Source organism: Oxyura jamaicensis, chromosome 11 (genome assembly GCF_011077185.1).
Source record: "Oxyura jamaicensis isolate SHBP4307 breed ruddy duck chromosome 11, BPBGC_Ojam_1.0, whole genome shotgun sequence".
NCBI classification, from domain to species: Eukaryota; Metazoa; Chordata; class Aves; order Anseriformes; family Anatidae; genus Oxyura; species Oxyura jamaicensis.
The window spans coordinates 11,330,357-11,350,863 of NC_048903.1; the positions used below are offsets into that span (position 1 = coordinate 11,330,357).

Genomic DNA, 20,507 nt, shown 5'->3' on the forward strand with positions numbered 1-20,507 from the left:
CGAGGTGTGAAGGCAGCGCTCCCCGGTAGCGTGGCGTGCCGGGCGTGTACCGTGTGCGGCAAAGGGACGGGAACCGGGGTTGTTTTTTTTTTGGTCTTGTTTCTTTTTTTTTAAAAAAAAAAAAAAAAAATTAAACCAGAATAAACTGTTCAATTACACCAGGCTGCGGGGCTTTACTTGGGGCGGAGGCAGCGGGGAGGGCGGGGTAGCGGGGAGGGGGGCTAAGGGGGAGGCGGGGCCGCGGTGTCCCGTCAGGCGCTGCGCGGGGCGGCGGCGGCGCCATGTCGGTGGCGTTCGTACCCGAGCGGCTGCGCGGGAAGGCGGAGGTGAACCAGGAGACGCTGCAGCGGGTGAGGGGGGGAGGCCGCGGGGGGCTCGGGGAGTGAAGGGGGGGGGGGCCGGTGCCGAGCCGGCGCTGACGGCGCGCTGTGTGTGTGTGCCCTAGCTGCTGGAGGAGAACGACCAGCTGGTGCGCTGCATCGTGGAGTACCAGAGCAAGGGCCGGGCGACCGACTGCGTGCAGTGAGTGGGGGCGGGGCGGGGGCTGAGGGGCGGGCACCCCTGCGTGCCGACGGGGGGTTTGTTGGGCTGTGGGGCGGTATCTTTCCCTCTGTTGGCCAGATCACCAGAGTGCTCCTTAAAGGCCGGGTGACTCATTCGCGAACAGGCAGTCACGTCCTTCCCACGTAACCTGTGTGTTCCTCTCACAGGTACCAGCACATCCTGCACAGAAACCTCATTTATTTAGCGACCATCGCTGACGCAACGCCGCCCAGCACGCAGAAGGCGGCAGACTGACGGCGTGTAGCTGCACACACGCAGTGATGTTCTTGAGACTCTGTAGAAACTCTTGTGTAGATCCCACCTTGAGAGCTGAGAAGGCGTAGTCCTGAAAGGCTGGTAAAGAGTCAGACTTTTATGTTAAAAATGTGATTGGACTTTCTTTATGTAATGATAGAATAGCTGGTTCTTCTGTTAGTTTAAGTAGAGCTTCAGGGAGGTAATTGACACGTCCTTTTTTTTTTTTTTTCTCTTTGAAAAACTTTAGTGTATTTCTGAAAGGAAGCAGGGTTGTCAGGACAGCACCACCACTGCTGTTCTTCAAAGAGTTGTGGACTCAGGCAGAGACTGTTTCATGGCTCAGGTTGTGTAACAGTAGGGCAAGCCTGTAGTAATGTACTTTTTTTCTACCTCCAAGATGACAAAGGTAGATGCTGCCAAATATGCAAGCAATAGACTGTTCTGTTAGCTTTTGTCATGAAAATTATGCTTAAACAAAACAATGTGCTTTGTAAAGCAGTGGATTCTGGATTAATGTGACATATTAACAAAGTTTTAGTGAAATAGGAACTTGAACTTTTGTAGGGAAGATGGGGCTGTTGCCTAACATAAGGCAGTTAAGTAGAAGGGAGAACTGTAACCTCCATTAGCTCCACTTGCAGCAGGACTTTTCATTCTTGCTTGAAACATTCTGTATTACGGACTCTGTGAATAAGTAAATTTTTGCACAGTCAGAATGGATTCATGTGTGTCCTGGGTGTTTGTCAGCACTTACCTTCAGCAAGAGCACAGTTTACTTGTACACCAGAGTCAGCGTTCCAGTGGCACAATTAACCTAAATGAAATATACCCCTCCCCCCAATTAAAAAAACCAAAGAGGTAACTTACTACTCACTACCACCAAAAATATATCCCTTGCCAGAAACAGGCAATTTTAAAAAAAAATTAACAAGTTTTAGCAGTGTTCCTCTGCACTAGTTCAAAGATAATGCTAAGGCCTTTTCTGGATCATGCATTTCAGTGCAGTCTATGCAAAAGAAGAGCTTTAAAGATGTTTCAGATTGTACAGTGCATAAAGTTCAGTTTTCTATGATGAGTCAGTAAGAAGGCAGTTGACAATTTTCGAACTGTTAAGTAATCCCATGTTAATGATGGTAAGATCTTTGTTTACAAACCCAAGTTAGTTTAAGGTGCTGCTTATTTTCAGTAAGGTGCATATTTTAAACAGGTATGACCTATTAAATGTATATCTTTAATAAAGCAATAGTTTACTTTTACATAAGCTTTAAAATACAAAATGTACAGTTCCAGTTCAGAAGCATTAGCTATTCACAAGAAGCACTGCAATAAGGGTAAGTTAACTAAGCACCAAACCCTTGCACTTGGCAGTGTAAGTGAAATTTAACGGCAAGACTCATTTGCCAAGTGCAACAATTCTTAAAGTTACCAGTGTTCAGAACAATCGGAAGCAAAGGACAAAGTAGCACCTACGTGGTCAAAATGCAGACAAACTTTGTTTCCTCAATTCACTTATGTAGGTCCAGAAACCTGCCAGCATTTTTATGTATGAATCAGCTGCAAAAACTAGAGCAGTAATTTTTGGCACTTGTTAGGAAAGTTCAAAATTAAGTGTTTTCAGTAACTTCCATTTTGGTCTTAGTATGAATAACCAGTAAGTACAACCAAATTTAGGATTTAATATTAGATCTAAATGACAAGATTTAGTAAACTCAAAACCATTCATCAAGTTAAATAACCACTAACATTTTCAGCAGAAGGTTTTCAAAATTATAGTAGTACAGACCATTAACAATTTACAGACAAGCCACACTGATTGTGCAAAGCACATTACTGTAAAAAGTCTATGTACAGCAAACAAATCTTTGTAAACATGGTAAGTATGAAGTTTCAGAAAACATGGTGACAATATCATAAATACAGGCAACATTGGCATCCTCAAACAGCACAAAAAGGTAACAATCTGGGCCTGCAAATACAGCCCGTCACCATACAAACAAAAAGGTGGATGGGTCTTAAACACCCACGTTTAATAGTTTTAGTGTTGTGTATACCTATTTATATATATATAATGTATTTATTTTTTGGTATCTTTAGATATAGATGTACTTAGTTTGTAAAAACAAAAACAACAAATGTGCTTTCTCTTCATTGAAAAATTATGTAGCTAGAACTAATAACCCATTTTACTAGTAGTTAACATATTAGAATGATATGACTTAAGAAAAATACAAAAATAAGATTAATACTGTCAAAACTCTTATACCAGAAAATATTGTGGTTTTTAGACTCTTTCAAAGATGAAATATGAAAATTTAAATAAGCTCTAACTATATAAAGAATCCTCTGTAATCTCAGTTAATATACAGTGGGATAGCTATACATATATTCACCATTGTTCTTCACTTTTTAAGCACCAGTCACTACCAGATCCACTTTGGTTGGAATATTATTCCCAATTCCACAGGTTCACTTAATGGCACATATTGACTGCAAATAATTACTTTATCCTTTTAAAAAAAATAATGTTCTTTTAGCTAACTGCTACCCCACATTTCAGTTCTAGTATCTTCTGAGCCAGCTCACTTTTTTTTTTTTAATTATTTTTTTTACTTATTATTTTTTAATCAACTGTAGCATCTGAAATAAGACTTTAAATATATGCAAGTAGTCTTTTAGGCTATACTTTCACACATTTAAGGAGCACTGTGTGGATAAAGCCTTTGGCCAAATGAAACTGTAACAAGTTACGTATTTATTTGAAAACCAGTGTCACATTATCCACACAGATGCCATCTACTTTAAGCAGCTCAGATTATATTTGTGACACAAATTTGAGTGGTTCAGTTGATCTATACTTAGAGTAAGGAAACTACCACAAAACTTAATTTTGCAACTGTTTCTGCAACAGTTTCATAATGAACTCACTTGTGTGGCACGTGAAAAGCTGCTGTTATACTTCATTAAAAAAAAAAGTTGCCCAAAGGCCATTTATGGAGAATACAAAGACTTTACAGCTTGTCCATTATAAATTTAAACACAGTGTTGAGCAAAGTGACCACTATATATTTGCTTCAATATATTCAATGTGTTTCAGTAAGATGTTTAACTATAAATCTATATGAAAAATAGCTATAAAATACAGTGTTTCTTGTATGGTAGTCCTTCAGCAGTCTTTTTAAAAAAGCTTTTGAAAGTAAAGGCAATATACACATTTTTAAAAGCATTTCTAAATCACAGTTTTGGGCTGTTCCATGTACATCAAACAAACATATTGGCCATATTGCTCAGCACTGCAAATAAGATTCAAGAGTTTGTAGATCCTCCCCCCAACCTCAACCCCCAGCCCCAAGCCCCTTCAACTCCATATTTAATGAGATAAACAGGATCTAGCCAATACACAGTTGTGAAACAAAGGATATGTAGTTTATGACTGTTTGGCCCTGTGCTGCATTTTCCAATATGAAAAGCAATTAGTACTGATGCAGGTAAGATGGTCTGCGTTCGTGCTTTACTGGAAAAGATTTAAAGCCCTTATTCATCTGTTTGTGCTGGGAAGCCTGTTGCTGCGATTGCTGTTGCTGCGCATAGGCAAAGCTAGAGGAAATTCCTGTTGCTGGGGCGCAGTCGTTGGCTGCTGCCCACACAGGTGACTGGAGGATCTGCATTGTGTCGCTCCACTGGCTGACAGGGCTGCTCATGGGATACAAAGACGCACTCTGACTGGGTAGTGTATTCGTGACAGAGGACGCATGCTGCCAGGGTGCCTTTGGAGGCCAGGTTTTGGTTTTATTATCCTGGAAAAAAAATAAATTAGTTGTTGTTTTGTGGTTTTGTTTGACCAAAACACTTGTGAGACAATACTTAATATTTCCTCTATAACATTTCAGAAGATTAATCTTTAAAAATAGAACTGATGCATATACACACACACACACACACACACTACTCACTCATTTACTTGCCTCTTGAAACACCTTTATTTACCTCAAGCATTTGGCTTTACTAATAGTAGCCCTGCCATAAGTCAAATTTCTGGTAAGACAAGTGATACTGGTGACACTTCAGTTTTCTCTGCATAGACATTTCAAGTTGCCTGTGTTACCTCTTCGCTTAATGTGAAACCTTGTTTTCTCTATCAGGATAATTTTTGCTACAAGGGAAAAGTTAAATCACTTTCAATTTTAATATCTAAATTTGGTGACTGATAAAAAAAAAATCTAGTATTACTTGAGTGGAAATGAATTGGGTTTTAGGTGAGGTAAGCAGTCTGGAGGTATAGATGCTCTTCTAATTGTTTTCCTAGTGCAAAAACACCCCGAAACACACATGCAAGAAAAATGACTAAGCAAATCCATTTTCTGCTTACCTGATTACGGTCATCTGCTGCAGAAAGAAGAGGTGGCGATGGTAGCGTACTAGGTTCCTGCTCACCACTACTGTGTTTTCTGCCCCAAAAAAGAAGAGTGATATTTACTTTTTTTTTCCTTAATGAGTCACCTGCATTAATCTGCTACTACCATACACCATTCTGTAGTTTCAGTCTGTCATATTTGACAGCCCAGAATATGTACTAATATTTCATCATTTTGCATGTTTTTCCTCAGTACAGGTAAAAATACAAGCTGTTGCAGCAAGAAATTCATTATTGAAAGGGAAAGTGTCAGATACAGAGTTTCAGCCAACAACTGGCTATTTGCACAGGTGCTTATTTGTGTAAAGATTTAGCTGCTAACAACCCAGTCTGTGAATTCCTAGCATTAAGATCAGACACACTATACACTGATCCAGTGTCAGAATGCACACTGACATTCATGTGACTTCATCTAATTGGCAGGAGTTAAATCCTTTGTGTGGCTACTCAAATTATCAAAGCACACAAATCGTACAAAGTGGTGTGTATTTCTGGTCTTTGCTAACCTTCTCTGCTTTACAGCAGCAACAAGGTCTGGCCCTGAGAACATCGAGAACAAGCTGTCTCCATTGGCGGAAGAGGTCTCATCACTTGAGCTGGCGGAGTCTCCTTGAGTACCAGACCAGCTGTTTGTCACATCACTGTAAGACAAAAAGGTGTATTATATTAGTCCTTGTACTTAATGGTGCCTGGTCCAGACTGTATGCCCTAGTTCGCTATGCCGAATCTCTGTGACAGATGACAAAGCACAAAGAAATCTCAGTATTTTTGTAAAACGTGGAACACAAATACTTTCACATTTTTGCTTCTGAATGATCACATCACTGCTTTACCAGTTACAGTCACTTTATATATTCTACTAAAATCATATAAAGCTGTCACAGCGTCTCCTGGTCAGGAAAGGAAAACAAATGATTGCTAGTTTTGCAATCACTAAGCTCTTGGCTCTTCCACTGCAAAACTGAGCTAGAATACATACTTGCTCTACTGGTTTTAAGCTAGCCTTAGGCTCACAGCTCTAATTATGGAAAGAGGTTCTTGAAATACTTGCTTTGTAATGAATTATTACTTGGAAGAGATTAAGTACTACTAACATACTTGCTGTAATGTAATGGATAAAATGTGGAAAACTGAATTCAGTCAGGTGCTGCAACTTTCATTGCATCACTCCTCATCAAAACTACAACTTCAAGGTTTTCAAAATAGGAACGTTTTGAATCAGTCAGTAATAAAGTCCTTATTTCCTCTGTTTGAGTCAAACTCAGTACCCATTCTACTCTGAGGAACACAAAATGTCAGGGCTTCAGTATCAACATGGGAAAGACTCACTCTTGCCATAATGAGCTGCAGCTTTTACAGATGTAGAAAAAACAGCAGCCTGTCCAATCTCTTACCTTTCTGTGAAATACTCAGGAAAGGGCCAGGTTTTGTGAGGATCATCAGGAAGAGGCCAGTTGCTACGTGTGTTGCTTGGACGACGAACATGCTGTGCTTGCCTTTTTTGTTGCATAGCCTGGTTGACCCCAGCAACATAGCGGGCAAATTCTGGATCAGACCCAACTGAATAAAACAAGAAGTCAGTTGCTGACATTCAGCTATTTCTACTGCACTTACCCCCTTCAATTAATCCTCTAGACTTGACCACCCCCCAACAGAAAATAAGCTTCCTCACTGATAATAAGTGCCAGACAATCAATGCCTCTTGATGGAGCAGAGAGGAACACTAACAGGATAGGTTTGAATAAAAGTACAGAAGTACCATCATACATGGGAGATGGTAATTCTTGGGTGGAAATACACCTGCCCCTTGCCTTCTCTCCAGGGAGGAGTATTTGTGACTAAGATCATGCCCATACGCTGAACAGTCCAATATCCAATCAGCAGACACTGACAGAATTAAAAACTGTATGTTTATCCAATCTCAGAAAAAAACATTTGAATTACTACAGGTGATTTGGGATCGCAAATGATTTCCAGCTATGTGGTGATTCTGCTTGCTTCTCAAGAAATCAGAAGCTCAGATTGATCTCATTAGAACATACAGACCAGAAGCTACTTACTACAAAGATTACACAACCATTTTGAAAACATCCTAATCCTGGACTACAAGGTATTTCAGAATAAGACTTGATATTTACCAAAAAAGCAGTAATCCTTAAAATAATAATAATAATAAAATCTTCAAGTCTTAAAATGCTTTACATTTCCCAAACATCAGATAAGCAGTATGCACTATCTTGGGCAGACACAGCAAAAGCCTTACTCCATAAGTGTTTTTAATGCCCAATAAATAAAAACAAATAATGTATGTATTAAAAAAAACAACTCTTAGGAGACAGCGTAATTCAATTTCCAAGACTTGACAGTTGGACTGAATTTATGGAAAATTTCTCGACTACATGCGTAATAGTCACAACATGAAGCACACAGCTGCTGGCTTGCTTGTCTCAGTTTTAAAGAGTGAAGAACATCCAAGTGTGCACAGCTTGGAAAACAGAAATCGAGGTATCTTTCATGTGATTTCTTCCCTACGTTCAGTTCAGCTTTTGAAGAAAAGCTTCTTCGCTTAGCACACTTATAAAAGAACTCTGCAATGTTTTGTTGCATACAAATTAAAACTATAACAAAGATAACTTTGTTTCTACACATCCTTTTTCATATAAGCAAGGGACAGAGCTACCTGACATCTGTACAGAAACAAAATGTTCTCACTAATACTTGTTTTCTTTGAGAAATACTTATGTCAGTTTAAGCTGAGATTTGAAGCTAGACATCCTCAGATCTGGTCTGGATTGGTTCTGAAGGGCATGCAGATTTTTTTTTTCTGTGGATAGCATTAGGTGTTAAATTACTCCTATATTCAAAAATAGCAACTTGTGTTGATTTTTACATCTGTAAAAACATATCAGATAAACAGCTTTTTATGAGATAGGTTCACCTGTGAAAATAGTTTAAAAAACACAGATGCGTCAACTTTCCTTCTACTAATAAAGCATTAAGTTCTTAGAGATTACAGAAGTATGGCACAATACATTTGCAATAGATACTTAAGTCTTTGACCATGAAAAAACATCAATTTTCTCAAATCTTCCTTAGCAGATTTCATCTGAAGTCATCTTTTTCATACTCTAAAAATATTTATCAAGTGTATCTATTTGCTTCACATGACAAAAGTCCTAAGAAAGTTTTAAAGTTTAAGGGTTTTTTGTGTGTGTGTGTGTTTTAAAGCTTTCTAGCTAGAGCTTAGATTGAAAACTCCTACATCGCACCTTAAGCTGGCGTGTTATATGAAGAGAGGTTATCTTTCCAATCTATTTGATTGGATTTTTTTTTAAATCACACATATACACAGATGACAGCAGGAAAAGGATTTGTGGTTTGATGAAAGGTTTTTCCGTTAGTTCTAGTGCTGCCTCCCTCCAGGCACTTTTAATAAACACATACTACAAAGTTCCTGTAGCTATGTTCCATGCCAACAGAAATTATATTTATGAGAGAATAGATTGGCCTGTTGATTTTAGTAGTATGAGAACAATTCATTAATCTCCTCTTCGATGCAGACTCTACAATCAATGTCATAGCCTTTAGGCTACTTGCTTATGGATATAAAAAGTTATCTCACTTCCTCTTTGACGATAATCCCCATAAATTTACAATTTATTGGTGGTTCAAATACATGTGGCAAACCACATGGCACTTGCTCTTTAGTCTCTAATTCTTCAACATCAAAGCTTTTCACTGCAGTAACAGCTGGAGAGCAGAAACCAATATGATTTCTATGACACTACATAGTAATGAAGTTGAAATGCAGGGGTATGGAAAACATGCAATCCAAATCTATCTCCGGGGTTCAAGACTGGTAAATAGCAGGAGAAATCATTTGGGGTGAGGCAAAATACATACATTCGGAAGTTAACAATGCTTTTAAACGACTTCAAAAATAACAATAGAAAGAACATTATCTCTAAGTAACTGTTTCAACACTTTGATGTGATCCAATAAGAAAGGTCAGAACTTGTCATTTTAAGCACCTTCGCATCTGGTAAATAGCACCAAGAAATAATTATTGCTAGCAATATTTAACAGTACTCTTTCCTTTGTAAGAGAATCCTTATAAGTAGTAAGAAAAAAAAAAGACACACACCTGCAGGGTCAAAAGGCAGAATTTCTCCCAGCATCCCAAACACTCCATCAGTTTGGTCACGATTTGGCCACGTATTGTTTCTAGGTCCTTGTGGTTTCTGTCCTAACATCTCTGACATCATATTGTCCATATAGCTGCTCACAAGACCCAAACTGTATAAATCAGAGCTTAAATCTGAAAAACCAGGATTGTTCCACTGGTTCATATGAGACAATCCAGCTCCAACAGCTTGGGCTGGCTGCTGTGAAGAATTAGTCAGCCATTTAGTAGGTGCACGTTGCTGTGGTCCAATAGGTTGAAGCAAATGTTGGTAATACTGCATTTGCTGCTGCTGCTTTTGTGACTGCTGTTGCTGTGACAAACCTTGCTGAGAAGGATGCAGTGGTGCATGAGAGAGAGACTGCGGCTGCTGTTGTACTGTTCCTGATTTTTGTTCTGTTCCTGTAGAGGATGCAACAGAGTTCCTTCTTTTCACCATCGGAGAAGCTTGCTGAGATTTGCCCATGTTAAAACCAGACAAAAAATCTATAACATCCTGCATTTCTTGGTCAGTTGGTAAATTCATACCTTTGTCATCCTTTCCTTCATCTGGCTTGAAGAAGTTGTCCCGTCTTTCAACTAGAAACCCATTCACTATCTGATTATTTGTGCTCTGAATTGACTGCAATGAATCTGTGGTCCTAGGGAAGTTACCAATGTTCAAAATGCTTTGTAACCGTGCATCTATGTTAGTAGGCATTTTAGTCTTCTCCTCTGAGCTGGAACTTATAAAGATATTTTTGGAAGGTGTATTGGGAATTGAATAACTTCCACTATTACTTGTACTGGTGCAGGAAGTTTTTTTTGTAAACCGTGAAGTCAATTTTGAGAACGTCTTCTGTAGACCACCTGAAGATTTGCTTCCATTTCCAGATGGCATGTCAACTTGACTCCCAAAGTCTGAGATTTCACGCTGTAACTGGATCTGAATACAAGGCAAAGCTTGCTCCCTGCATCAACAAAAATATTTATCAAACCACCTAATAAACTTCATTTATCCTAACATCCCATTGGATGTCTAAAGAAATTTAACTGAGTTTGTGTTTTGGAGAAAAACGTGTATTTGGGTAATAGAAAGTGGCAGAAATAAAAGCAAAGGTCTCTCTCAGATTGCTAAATTGATCGGCTTCTTCCTCGGCTAACAATTTGAACTATTACTAATGTTTGCAATAGCATTTATTACTCTCCTTTCCTTACGGAACGTTAACTGTGCTTCAAAACCTAAATGGAGGTATTTATTATAAACAAAATATATTTTAACGCAAGAGAAACAAATACTTTTGTACACATGGATAAGCTGCTGTTTAAAAAAAAATCTCTGTACATTAAATAGATACAAGGTACCTATATAGAGTCCCAGTTTCTTGCATGGATGTTCGACTACTGATTTCCTTTTCTGATGAACTAATGCTATCTGAATTCTAGAGTACAGCCTTTTCAACAATGATGGCTTTGTTTAAAATGGGAAAAGTAAAGCATGAGGCTCAAGAGGAGATGTACCTTCCCTCCTTCCACCTGTGCATGTCAAACACAGCAGTATAGAGCACGTCTACTAGACCCAAAGTCTTCTCTGGATCCAGACTCCTCTGTAGCAAAGACATTGTTGCTGGATCTTCCTTTAAACACCTGTAATCATCAAGATTAACTTTTAAAAATAAAAGCTTTGAATTTCACATTAAACAATTTTACCATACTAGTCAGACAATAAAAGGCTAATTTATACACTACTGCTGCTCCTATGAAGGTACAACAAGTAAGGCAATATAATGCATGAACACCCAAGGGTTCCTAAGGACGACACCTGCAGTCCCAGTTTCTCTTTTCAATTGTTGAATATACAACTAATCTAATTTTAAGTTTATTTTTAAAATCAAGATTCTCTCTTTAGCTGAGCAGGCATAATGCAAGCACAGAGGTAAGAAATAAGAGATACACAAAAGTGCATTTTTAAGAAAGTATCAAGAACACTCAACAAACCTGACAAAAATGCTAGTGCATGACATTTACATCTGGAGTGCAATCTAGGAGTTCAATGCTACGAAACACCCAGCCTGACACACACAGAGTGCACAGTGATTCAGCATATCCAATAGTCTGTAGAACATGCTACTGAGCTGTGAAGATGCAGAAATATTGAAACTTTTTCATTAACGGCACAGAATTGAGGTGAAATCAGAGTAACTTAAATCTACATATTGGCACATTTGTCAAGTATTTAATAAGCCAGCAGAGAAGAGTAAACAGGCGCTCTTGCAGTCAGTAGGCGGAGCTCTTCCAGAGCACACAAACCCTGGCTCAGAGCAGTTTGCAGTTTTTTAGCTCTTTCACAATAGAGCACTTTATAGAAAGAGAACAGAAGTGCCAGTTTCTACTCAGCAGAGGAATTAAAGATGAATTTGGATAAACAGACTATGGGCTGACTTGTACTTCTGGACATGCCAGTGGTACCATTAGTGACAGCCTATCTCACTAAGGATTCACATGAATGACTTGTGTTGCACCAAAATTCGTAACACTGTGTACACTGAAGAAAGGAAGTGTTCTAATCCCAAATTATTGTTTCAAAAGAGAAGAAGTCCTCGCCTGAGAATGAGGATTAGTTCTAATATGCTTTCCTGGTCGGTTGATTAAGCCACTAGGGATGGCGTATTTCGAAACACAGCTCTGTGGTTCACAGCAGCGCTTAGAGAACAGCTCAGTTAAGAGGGTCAAAGCTCTTGTCTTAGTCTCATCTGATGCTTGACCTTCCTGTGGTAACAGCTGTGGGGACCTGCCAGTGAGGAGCATAACAGGAATATTTCTGGATTTATATTTAACTTTCTCTTTCGTGATCCAGCTTTTACATTCTTCTCTTTAGAGGAATGCTGCAGTGCACCAGCCTTGCCTCCCTTCCACTGCCTCCAACAGAGGGAGCACCAGTACAAATACTGTTAAAGTACAGCTGTTGGTCAATCTTCGAGAGGTGGTATTCAATCAGCACAAGGCAAAGGATTTTAAGGAAGATCACAGTATTCCCTGATCCATTTGTACTGCATTGTATTTCTTCCTATACACTTTGACAGCCATACCTACTAGTACCATCTGCAATACAGTATTTTTATTTACCAAGTTGATGGAACTTGCACCACAATTCTGGATCCTTCTAGACTTATCTGAGGAGCATAGGCTTCTTTATTTTCTATCTGTGCTGTGTCCACAACCACCTAGCAAATAAAAAGAAAAGGGAAACGATTTTCAGAATTAGTTCTGCTTTATCACCCCTGCAGTACAGATGCAATCGTCTCACCTCCCTACCATGCTACAGGTGTGAAAAGAACCATATAAAAACAAATCAAGTCACAAAATCATTAACAGTTGATTTCTATTTTAATATCTTGGGGGCAGGGGGAAGGAATGCATACAAAATGATTAGTTTGAAATGTTAGCCTACATTTCAAGGACTTAATTCTTCTCAATTACATACTATAGTTACATATCAAACATGTACTTACCAACTGCTATATGTAGCAGCTGGTAGTTATCAATAGCTTTGTATAACAGCCCTTACATTTGAGAAGTCTGGCACAATTACTACCTTAATAGCGCTCAAACACTTATTAAAATATTGTAAATAACCTAAATGCAGCACACAATATGATACAAACAGTAGTCAGTCTGAAACTCTTCTCATAGCTTGTAATTTTTAACACATATACCTCCCTCTCACACACACTCATGGTTACGAAGTTTTATACCAGTATTTCTCTACTTAATGTAACTATTTATAACAGGGAATTAATAGTAGTGAAGAGAAGAAAAGTGACTGTTCAATTTGTTGAATTCTCAGCTTTCTGTAAGACATCATGAATTTATATGGAAGATGAAAGTCTTGAAAATTAATCTGCTGTCATGAAACTCTTTTTATGTAAACTGAGAAGGAATGGATTCACTTCAGCTTCATTTAAACTTCAGTACCAGTGATGGTAAGTTCCATATTTGGTTTCTGCTTTCTGTTGTTGTCCAGTCTGCATGGGCTGGCCTTTTTGATCATTTCCATAATTTCCTATTTTGGTCATGCTGAACCAGCAGCTTTTTGGCAGCACTCAGCAGTTCTTGCTCCAGTGACTAGCAGATTAGCTGTACCATTTATCCTTGAAATGGCAAAAAGTCCTTCTGTATAAAAAGCCTCAAGGGGCATTACTGGCTTTTTTGCAATCACCCTACACTGGGTTTACTTCTATCTCATTGTCTTTTAACTAGTTATGAAACGTGAAATATAAGTAGTGCTGAGATTTTCTTGGCTCTCCTGCATTAACAAAATAATCCAATGATAAACTTTTTTTCCGATTATTCCAATATTTTAGCATAGGGACTTAGTTTTCCTCCAGTTGTCTCTGAACACTTGCTCAAGCTTGTAAAAACGTGTCTAAGCACAGTTATACAAGGCACCATGCTAGTATCCATTAATGAAAATATCTCTCAATTAGTAACAGTGCAACCACATTACTTCTTTTCTTCATATTTATACCATGTTAATTTTATTTGATTTGGTATAGGTTTAGCTATATTACTAAATATAAGCAGGTTAAGGAGATATAAAACTACATAGTAATTTTTCTTGTCCCCTCCAGCTCCCAAGAAAATAACTGTCTGCATCTGAGACCCTTAAGTCAAAAAGCAAAACTGATTTATGCAGATCAAGATCAGTTCCTGGAAGTGATGCATCATAGTGCTTATGGTCTTGGGCTTTTTTTTCAGGGTCAAGAGCCCGCGTAATATTGTCTCACAATTCATTTATCTGAGTTGTACACAAAATAAACTTAAAATAAACACATTTGTCACTCCCTGCCTGGTGGGTGCTTAGAAGATAGCTTCCTGTGCATCAGACATCTATTGTTCTTGTTTTACAGGTGTTTCCTCCCTCATCTCCACCCAAAGAATGCTTTAAAGAAATAAATTACAGTTTCTCATCATTGCATGAGACTACATACAAGCATAATTAATCTTATAAAAAAGTTATGGTATACAGACATACAGATTACAAAGAAGAACTCAACTCTCACACCCTTTCAAACTGTAACAAATCAAAAGTGAGAATGAACTAAGAGAAAAGGCTTCCAAGTATTTTGCTAAGTGTATAGCTCGTTACTGTGTCTTTGAAGATAAAATCCTGCTATTTTCAGAACCAGAGATTCAGGCAAAATCTTTGGAGACATTCTTGCTTCTACTCAGGTAATATTCCTTACACCAGCATTATCATTTGGGAGAACGTCTAAGTAAGTTTTATGCTGACAACTCTCCCTACGTTATGATAAACCTGAAGGGTATCAGCACTTTAATTACCAGCAGGTCTAACTAGTTATGTCTAGACTAGAGGACACCAGATTTTAAGACTCCTGAGTCAAAATGTGCCTCAGGCCACTCCCCAAATCTCACCAGGGCAAGAATGAAATCCCTACACCTTTGTTTCACTGAAAAGGAAGTGATGGGGGGTTGCAGCATCCTCCAAGGCATTCCTCATCTAGATGCTCAGGAGCCAGCCAAGAAGCCAGGAATTACAGCACACTCCCACAGGGCTACTGAGAAGCAGCTTCTTCCTTGGCTTCATTTCCCATACCCTACTGCTCTCTGCATTCTACCCACCCTGAACTATGTCAGCTGAAGACAATCTCACTTAACCATGGCCCTTTTCCTAGTTGATTTGCATTTATTAATGTTTAACACACATTTTCAGTTGTATAGACATTTGATCAATCCTACTATTTCCTAGCTTCTCTCCATCCCTACAGAATAACACATCTTATGCCTTCCTGAAAGTGCTTCCATTTCCTATCCTCAAATCACCATATCGGAGTGAAGTAAGGACTGACGGCAGGTACGTTGTTGTTATGATACTGATGGTCTGTCCCTTATTTATATGAGAAGTCAGTTGAATTCAACTTGGATTTGAACCTACTTCTCTGGCATATTTAACATGAAGTGGATATCTAATACCTAATATGAAAGGGATATTGAAACAAGTATCTGACATTGTTATTGGAGAATGTATCAACAATACCAAAAACATATGGTTTAATCAATTAATAAATTGATTAAATTAATAAATAAAGTTTAATCAGGATTCTTGATAGAAATTATCATAGGTTACAGTGTATCTCTATGCATGTATATCCTTCCTATCCTACTGCACTCTTCCCCCGTTTTATTTGTCCTGATAAATGAGAACTCATAGTTCAAAAAAATGTGTTTGTGATAACTGGACACTTCATTAAAAGAAGAGATTGCAGTAAGTGGTTATGGAAGTACAAATACATTTTGTCACGAGAATGCATTTCAAGCATGTATTTTTTAGCAGTACTTAGATACTCTAAAATCGATGGGGTTTTCTGTTTCTTTGTAACCAACACGTCTACAGAAAATCATTTAATAGCTATGTCTTGTGTTGGAGGTGTCAGGTAGTATTACTTGGTGCAGAGGACTTCCTGGCTTCTGTTGAGCAGGAAGCCTGCTTCCATTCAAAACAGAGAGGAAATGGAAAAAATGGTAGTTTTCAAAGCTGAGCTAAGAGAAGGGGTGGCATTAACATGGTCATCTATAGCAAAACAGATTTTCAAATCTATCTATTGAACTTAAATTTAATGTCTTATGTTCCCTCTAATCCATGGAGAATATGAAGTACACAGTATGTTCCCCTGTTCCTACCAACTACAAACAGTATCTATGAAGAACTTGTATTCCACGAGGATACATCTTGTTCATTAAATTAGCTGCAGCGTTAAAAACTGAGAAAGAGGAAGACAGGAAATGAATTTCCAAACACTTTAAAATATCTACTTTTTCTTCAGGATGTTTAATTTTTTATTTTATTTTATTTTTTTCTAAGCCTATCTATAGTTACTTACCAGTCCAGCTTGGCCAAATAACAATTGTACAGCAGTTTTGCAGGCTCCTCGCCAAGTCGAAGGGCAAACCTGATTTAGTACTTCAGTAACAGGAGAGTCATCTCGTGGTGTAAGTCCATTATGGCATCCAGCTTCTTTAATTAACTGCAGCATTGTGTGCTGAAAAACCAAAAAATTTGTCATACCTAGCACACATTTCTGAAATGTTAACACCAATGCCTCCATATGTATTTACCATTGGTTCTACACACCTTCAAAAGCTTTTCAACCAACTACAATGTCTGTTACCTCTGAACAGTCTTGTGAAACCATAAGAGCTCCACTGCAGAATAAAAATATGGGACACAGTCTCTATTTGAAACACTCCAACACGATAAACACTATTTAGCTTATGCTCTTGCAAAACAGTTTAATAAAACTACAAAAAAACACCGCAAAGACAACAGGAAAACATTTTAAGCTGAGGATTGTTTCAGCTCTTTCAGGAGCAGGGAACTAGCCTTATCTGAAAGAGCGAAAATGCTGATTAAAATTGCCCAAATTGCTTCTGAATGGTTATCTTTTCTTTATATTGAAAATTGGATAAACTTCTCCACAACTTCTAAAAATACAATATATTTTGAAAGATTGCCTAAAGTTTTTAAGAAGAAATGAAAAAGCATTTTGTAATCAAGTTCCTTTTAAAGCATTCCCCTCAGCAGTAAAATAGCATGGATCTGACTGATTCTGGAACCTAAGAAAATAAAAGCTCTGAAGTACATCACCTGCTTGGGGCATCTGTAAGGGCTCACTTTGCTCTGCAGATTTTGATACCTAACCACCTATTTTCAGTGTTCATAGAAGCTTAATTACCTCCTAGACTTTTGTGTTTCTCTTAGATTGGACTGAATTTGCCCAGGTGGTTAAAACTGTTATCAGAGAAAGGCATGGACCAACAATGTTATCACATCTTGTTTCCACAGGAAGTCAGACTAAAAATATGCACTTTTAAGTACAAGTCTGGCAATAAACTTCTACTGCAGTTGGTCTTTGAGTTTTAAGGAGTTCTACTGATTTTTATTTTTATCTACTGTGGTTGGATGCAGGGCTATTACCGTTTTCAGTTTCAGGTTTTCTGCTGCAGACTCATTAAAGGATATTCCTTTCAGAAAATGTGATCCTATCTGAACAGGTACAGTGGGCAGTTCACACTGAATTGGCTGCGGTGGAGTCTGTCTCCTTCCTGTTTGCTGGGCTTCAGCTTCACTGCAACAGCCCTGAAGTATAAAAGATCAATTAGAAGGAAACGAAGACATTAAGAAAACCTTGCTGACAATGTTTTTTTTTAAAACAGTTATTTTCAAGGTGAGGAGGGATGAAAGAACAGGTTTAGCAGATCATACCTGAAGACTTGCTTCAATAGCTTTTGGGTTCAAGTGGAAGCCAGCTTTCATTGCATATTCACAATGGCCTAGGCTCTCTAAAGCCACTTTGTAAGCCTGAAATTAAAGAAAAAGTTGAAATGGAACGGCCACATCAGCGAAAAAGCTGGCAGTCATTGTATCTGGCTGCACATGTAGAAATTGTTAAGTGCGTAAGCCTGTATAGCACATATGTGTTTATCATATAAGACCTCAATACTGCTAATCCTCAGATACCTCATGGCTGCCTGTGGTCCATATTTCTGCAGTAATATATTCCTTCCCTATTTAATTCATTGACCCACTGACTGTACTAGACACACATAAAAGCAACAGACTTTACAACTCACCTGCAAAGCACTATCAATTTTCATGTTTAGCTCTTTGAGCTGATGTTCAGGGATTGCCACACTCTGTGAGCAGAAAAGTTGTTGAACTTCAATTCCTGCCAAACATCCATCACAGCCTCTTTCTCGCAATCGAGATGTCGCCTGCAATGTACAGAAAAAAATATTGGGTAAAGAGGTTCAACAATAAACTAGATCGCAGTTAAAAAGTGAAGAAACAAAAACAAAGAAAAAACCCCATATGTGAAATTTTAAGCATTATAAAGGAGATGAGAAGAAGCACCTGGAGCTGATTCTTTATTTTAACTGCTTCAATTTCTACTGTTACTTTTAAAAGTATAGACCTCACATAATTTGTATGGCATTATAGGTGTTGGCTAGCAACTCAAGTCAGCATTGGTTGCTCTATTTCAGTTCCCTTTCTTAACTAAGGACCCTAGTTACACAGGCAACGTGATGCCTGAGGAGAGACTCACATACATTAAGGTATGCTGTATAAAAATTAAGGGTGGTTACTGCGGTGCAATTTGAGAAGAACCACACAAGACTAAAATCAACGGAGCACAGCAAGGGCACAGCAGCTTTATGTAATATGATTTAAAAAAAATGTAAAATATGAAAAGCGAAATATCTGCTTGTAACAGTACAATAAAAATAGTACACTACTGAGCGAAGTAAAACAAATAAAATCCCATCCCCAACCACATTTAAGACCTCAGACACTTGATTTTTCCGTCTAAGGAAGGAGTCTTGCTCTAAAACATGATGCCCATATTGGGGATTTTTGCTACTACAGCCAATGAACAGATGTATCGATTACTTCTACAACACATACAAAGTTACACCATTTTCTAAGTGAAATTCTTAAAAAGGAAAAGTAATTTTGAGCTACACACAAACCATCATAAACATTATTCTTAAACACTACATAGCCTACTGCCAAACAGGCTGGTTTTAGATGGAAATAATGGATTGCCTTCCGATCTCCAATGTAAAAATTCAGAAAAACTTCAGTATTTCATGTCTCCCTTCTATCAAGATGAAATAGATATGATAAATATTGGTCTATCTTCAAGACAGAGGAGAGAAAGATCATTTATTTACAGAGATTTGTTTAAGAGCCTTTTACTTTACTATTCTAAAACCCCACACAAACTTGCCTCTTCCCCATGTATGGATGTTTAATGCAGGATTTAATCAGTTGTATTAAACTCCATTTTGAAACATAGGTGATATTAAGAGAAATAGCTGAAGTAGACTGTTCTTATGCAAAGGACATGAAATTATACCAGGATTAGTACTGTTAAGATTCTACATAATATACCTATAGTATTCCCAAATCCTTATTTCAACTAATGAAAGAAATCTATGTTGCAGTAGAAATTACCAATAATTCATCTGCACTCAGAGTTCTAACGGAAATTTGTTTGCTTTCATACACCTTACAGATGTTAGTTGATAAATGGAAACCCTGACAATATTTCCAGTCAAGATGATTAACATGCCCATGGACGTTGCCAAATTAGACTTCAAAAGCACAATGCTCTAGGTTACTTAAATTTAAAGAAACCATGTGCTCAATGTCTGAAGCCATTTTGATCTGTCAGTCTGTAGACTTCAATAGCATACAGGGAAAGCAGAAAAGCTCATAAAACTATTTTTCCTTGTACTTTTTTTTTGGCAGGAAAAGTAGGGATTCCACAGATGGCAAGTGTTAGCTAAAACCCACGTTGAGAGAGTGGTGTATTTAAGTAATACGATTAACATTCCAAATGGAATCAAACAACATCAAGCCTAACAGATAACTCTCCTTCAGCATGAAGACGAAAAATGTTAAAAGATACCATAAAAAAAATTTAAAATATAAAACTGAGTTCATGCTCACAATAAGAGGTATAGATGTTATCTAAGTTATTTTTCATCTAAAATTTTACTCTGCATCTGCAAAGACTTTCCACTCAACCACATTTGAACACTGTTAATTCCTTTCTAATAACAAACAGCTGTTTCCACTGTTTGTGCACTCCTTCTATACACAATCGATCACGAATAAAAACTTTTTACAGAGCAGAGATAGTATAAACACCATAGAGGTAAAACAGATTTTAACATCTGAAACTAATCGCACCGCGTTCCCTCCTCCAAACGTAGCATTTCTTTAAAATCAAGGATTTCTTCTTCCCTTGTCAGGGTTAAACCAAATTCCAAGCCTGGGCACCAAGTTTAAAGCAACATCACTATAGCAAGTCCTCCATACCTCTGCTGCTCCTCTCCATGATCTTATCGCATCTTCCAGCTCATTTGTGGTGCTTAAATTTGAGGCTCCAGCCCCACTAACGCTCTTTCTTTCCTGGCCTACAGCTTCAGCAAAGCAAGAGTGCGCCACCGGCTGGACCTTCTGCAAAGCCTGTGACAGGAACTGAAAGTGGACCTGCATCACTGTCAAGAAACATCGCCCAAGCACCTGTAGGAGGAAAAAACAAT

The 20,507-nt window shown here is 38.1% G+C and overlaps 2 protein-coding genes across 3 annotated transcripts in view; one reads left to right on the forward strand and one right to left on the reverse strand.

The window, feature by feature from the left end:
• Nucleotides 1-196: 196 nt before the first annotated feature.
• SS18L2 (SS18 like 2) lies at nucleotides 197-1,026 on the forward strand. Its single transcript, XM_035336437.1, has 3 exons — nucleotides 197-350; nucleotides 446-522; nucleotides 711-1,026. Exons 1-3 carry the CDS (start codon nucleotides 282-284, stop codon nucleotides 796-798), a joined length of 234 nt encoding a protein of 77 aa, XP_035192328.1. The 5' UTR covers nucleotides 197-281; the 3' UTR covers nucleotides 799-1,026.
• Nucleotides 1,027-2,011: 985 nt separating this feature from the next.
• Nucleotides 2,012-20,507, reverse strand: part of GARRE1 (granule associated Rac and RHOG effector 1) — a 51,841-nt gene continuing 33,345 nt past the window's right edge. For both annotated transcript variants that reach the window (XM_035336432.1, XM_035336431.1), the window contains 12 exons: nucleotides 20,281-20,487; nucleotides 18,027-18,167; nucleotides 17,659-17,754; nucleotides 17,371-17,532; nucleotides 16,277-16,435; nucleotides 12,501-12,598; nucleotides 10,896-11,021; nucleotides 9,357-10,345; nucleotides 6,607-6,772; nucleotides 5,719-5,853; nucleotides 5,168-5,246; nucleotides 2,012-4,595 (listed from right to left, as the gene is read on the reverse strand). In XM_035336432.1, the coding sequence (XP_035192323.1) occupies nucleotides 4,272-4,595; nucleotides 5,168-5,246; nucleotides 5,719-5,853; nucleotides 6,607-6,772; nucleotides 9,357-10,345; nucleotides 10,896-11,021; nucleotides 12,501-12,598; nucleotides 16,277-16,435; nucleotides 17,371-17,532; nucleotides 17,659-17,754; nucleotides 18,027-18,167; nucleotides 20,281-20,487 (2,682 nt within the window). In that variant the 3' untranslated portion in view covers nucleotides 2,012-4,271. The remainder of the gene's footprint in view (nucleotides 4,596-5,167; nucleotides 5,247-5,718; nucleotides 5,854-6,606; nucleotides 6,773-9,356; nucleotides 10,346-10,895; nucleotides 11,022-12,500; nucleotides 12,599-16,276; nucleotides 16,436-17,370; nucleotides 17,533-17,658; nucleotides 17,755-18,026; nucleotides 18,168-20,280; nucleotides 20,488-20,507) is intronic.

What these genes read in the sequence shown, in the direction of transcription:
- SS18L2 (XM_035336437.1), top strand. Translation starts at nt 282, where the DNA reads ATGTCGGTGGCGTTCGTACCCGAGCGGCTGCGCGGGAAGGCGGAGGTG. An exon ending in ACCAGGAGACGCTGCAGCGG is followed by an intron (nt 351 to 445) that starts GTGAGGGGGGGA and finishes TGTGTGCCCTAG; the next exon opens with CTGCTGGAGGAGAACGACCA. An exon ending in CGGGCGACCGACTGCGTGCA is followed by an intron (nt 523 to 710) that starts GTGAGTGGGGGC and finishes TTCCTCTCACAG; the next exon opens with GTACCAGCACATCCTGCACA.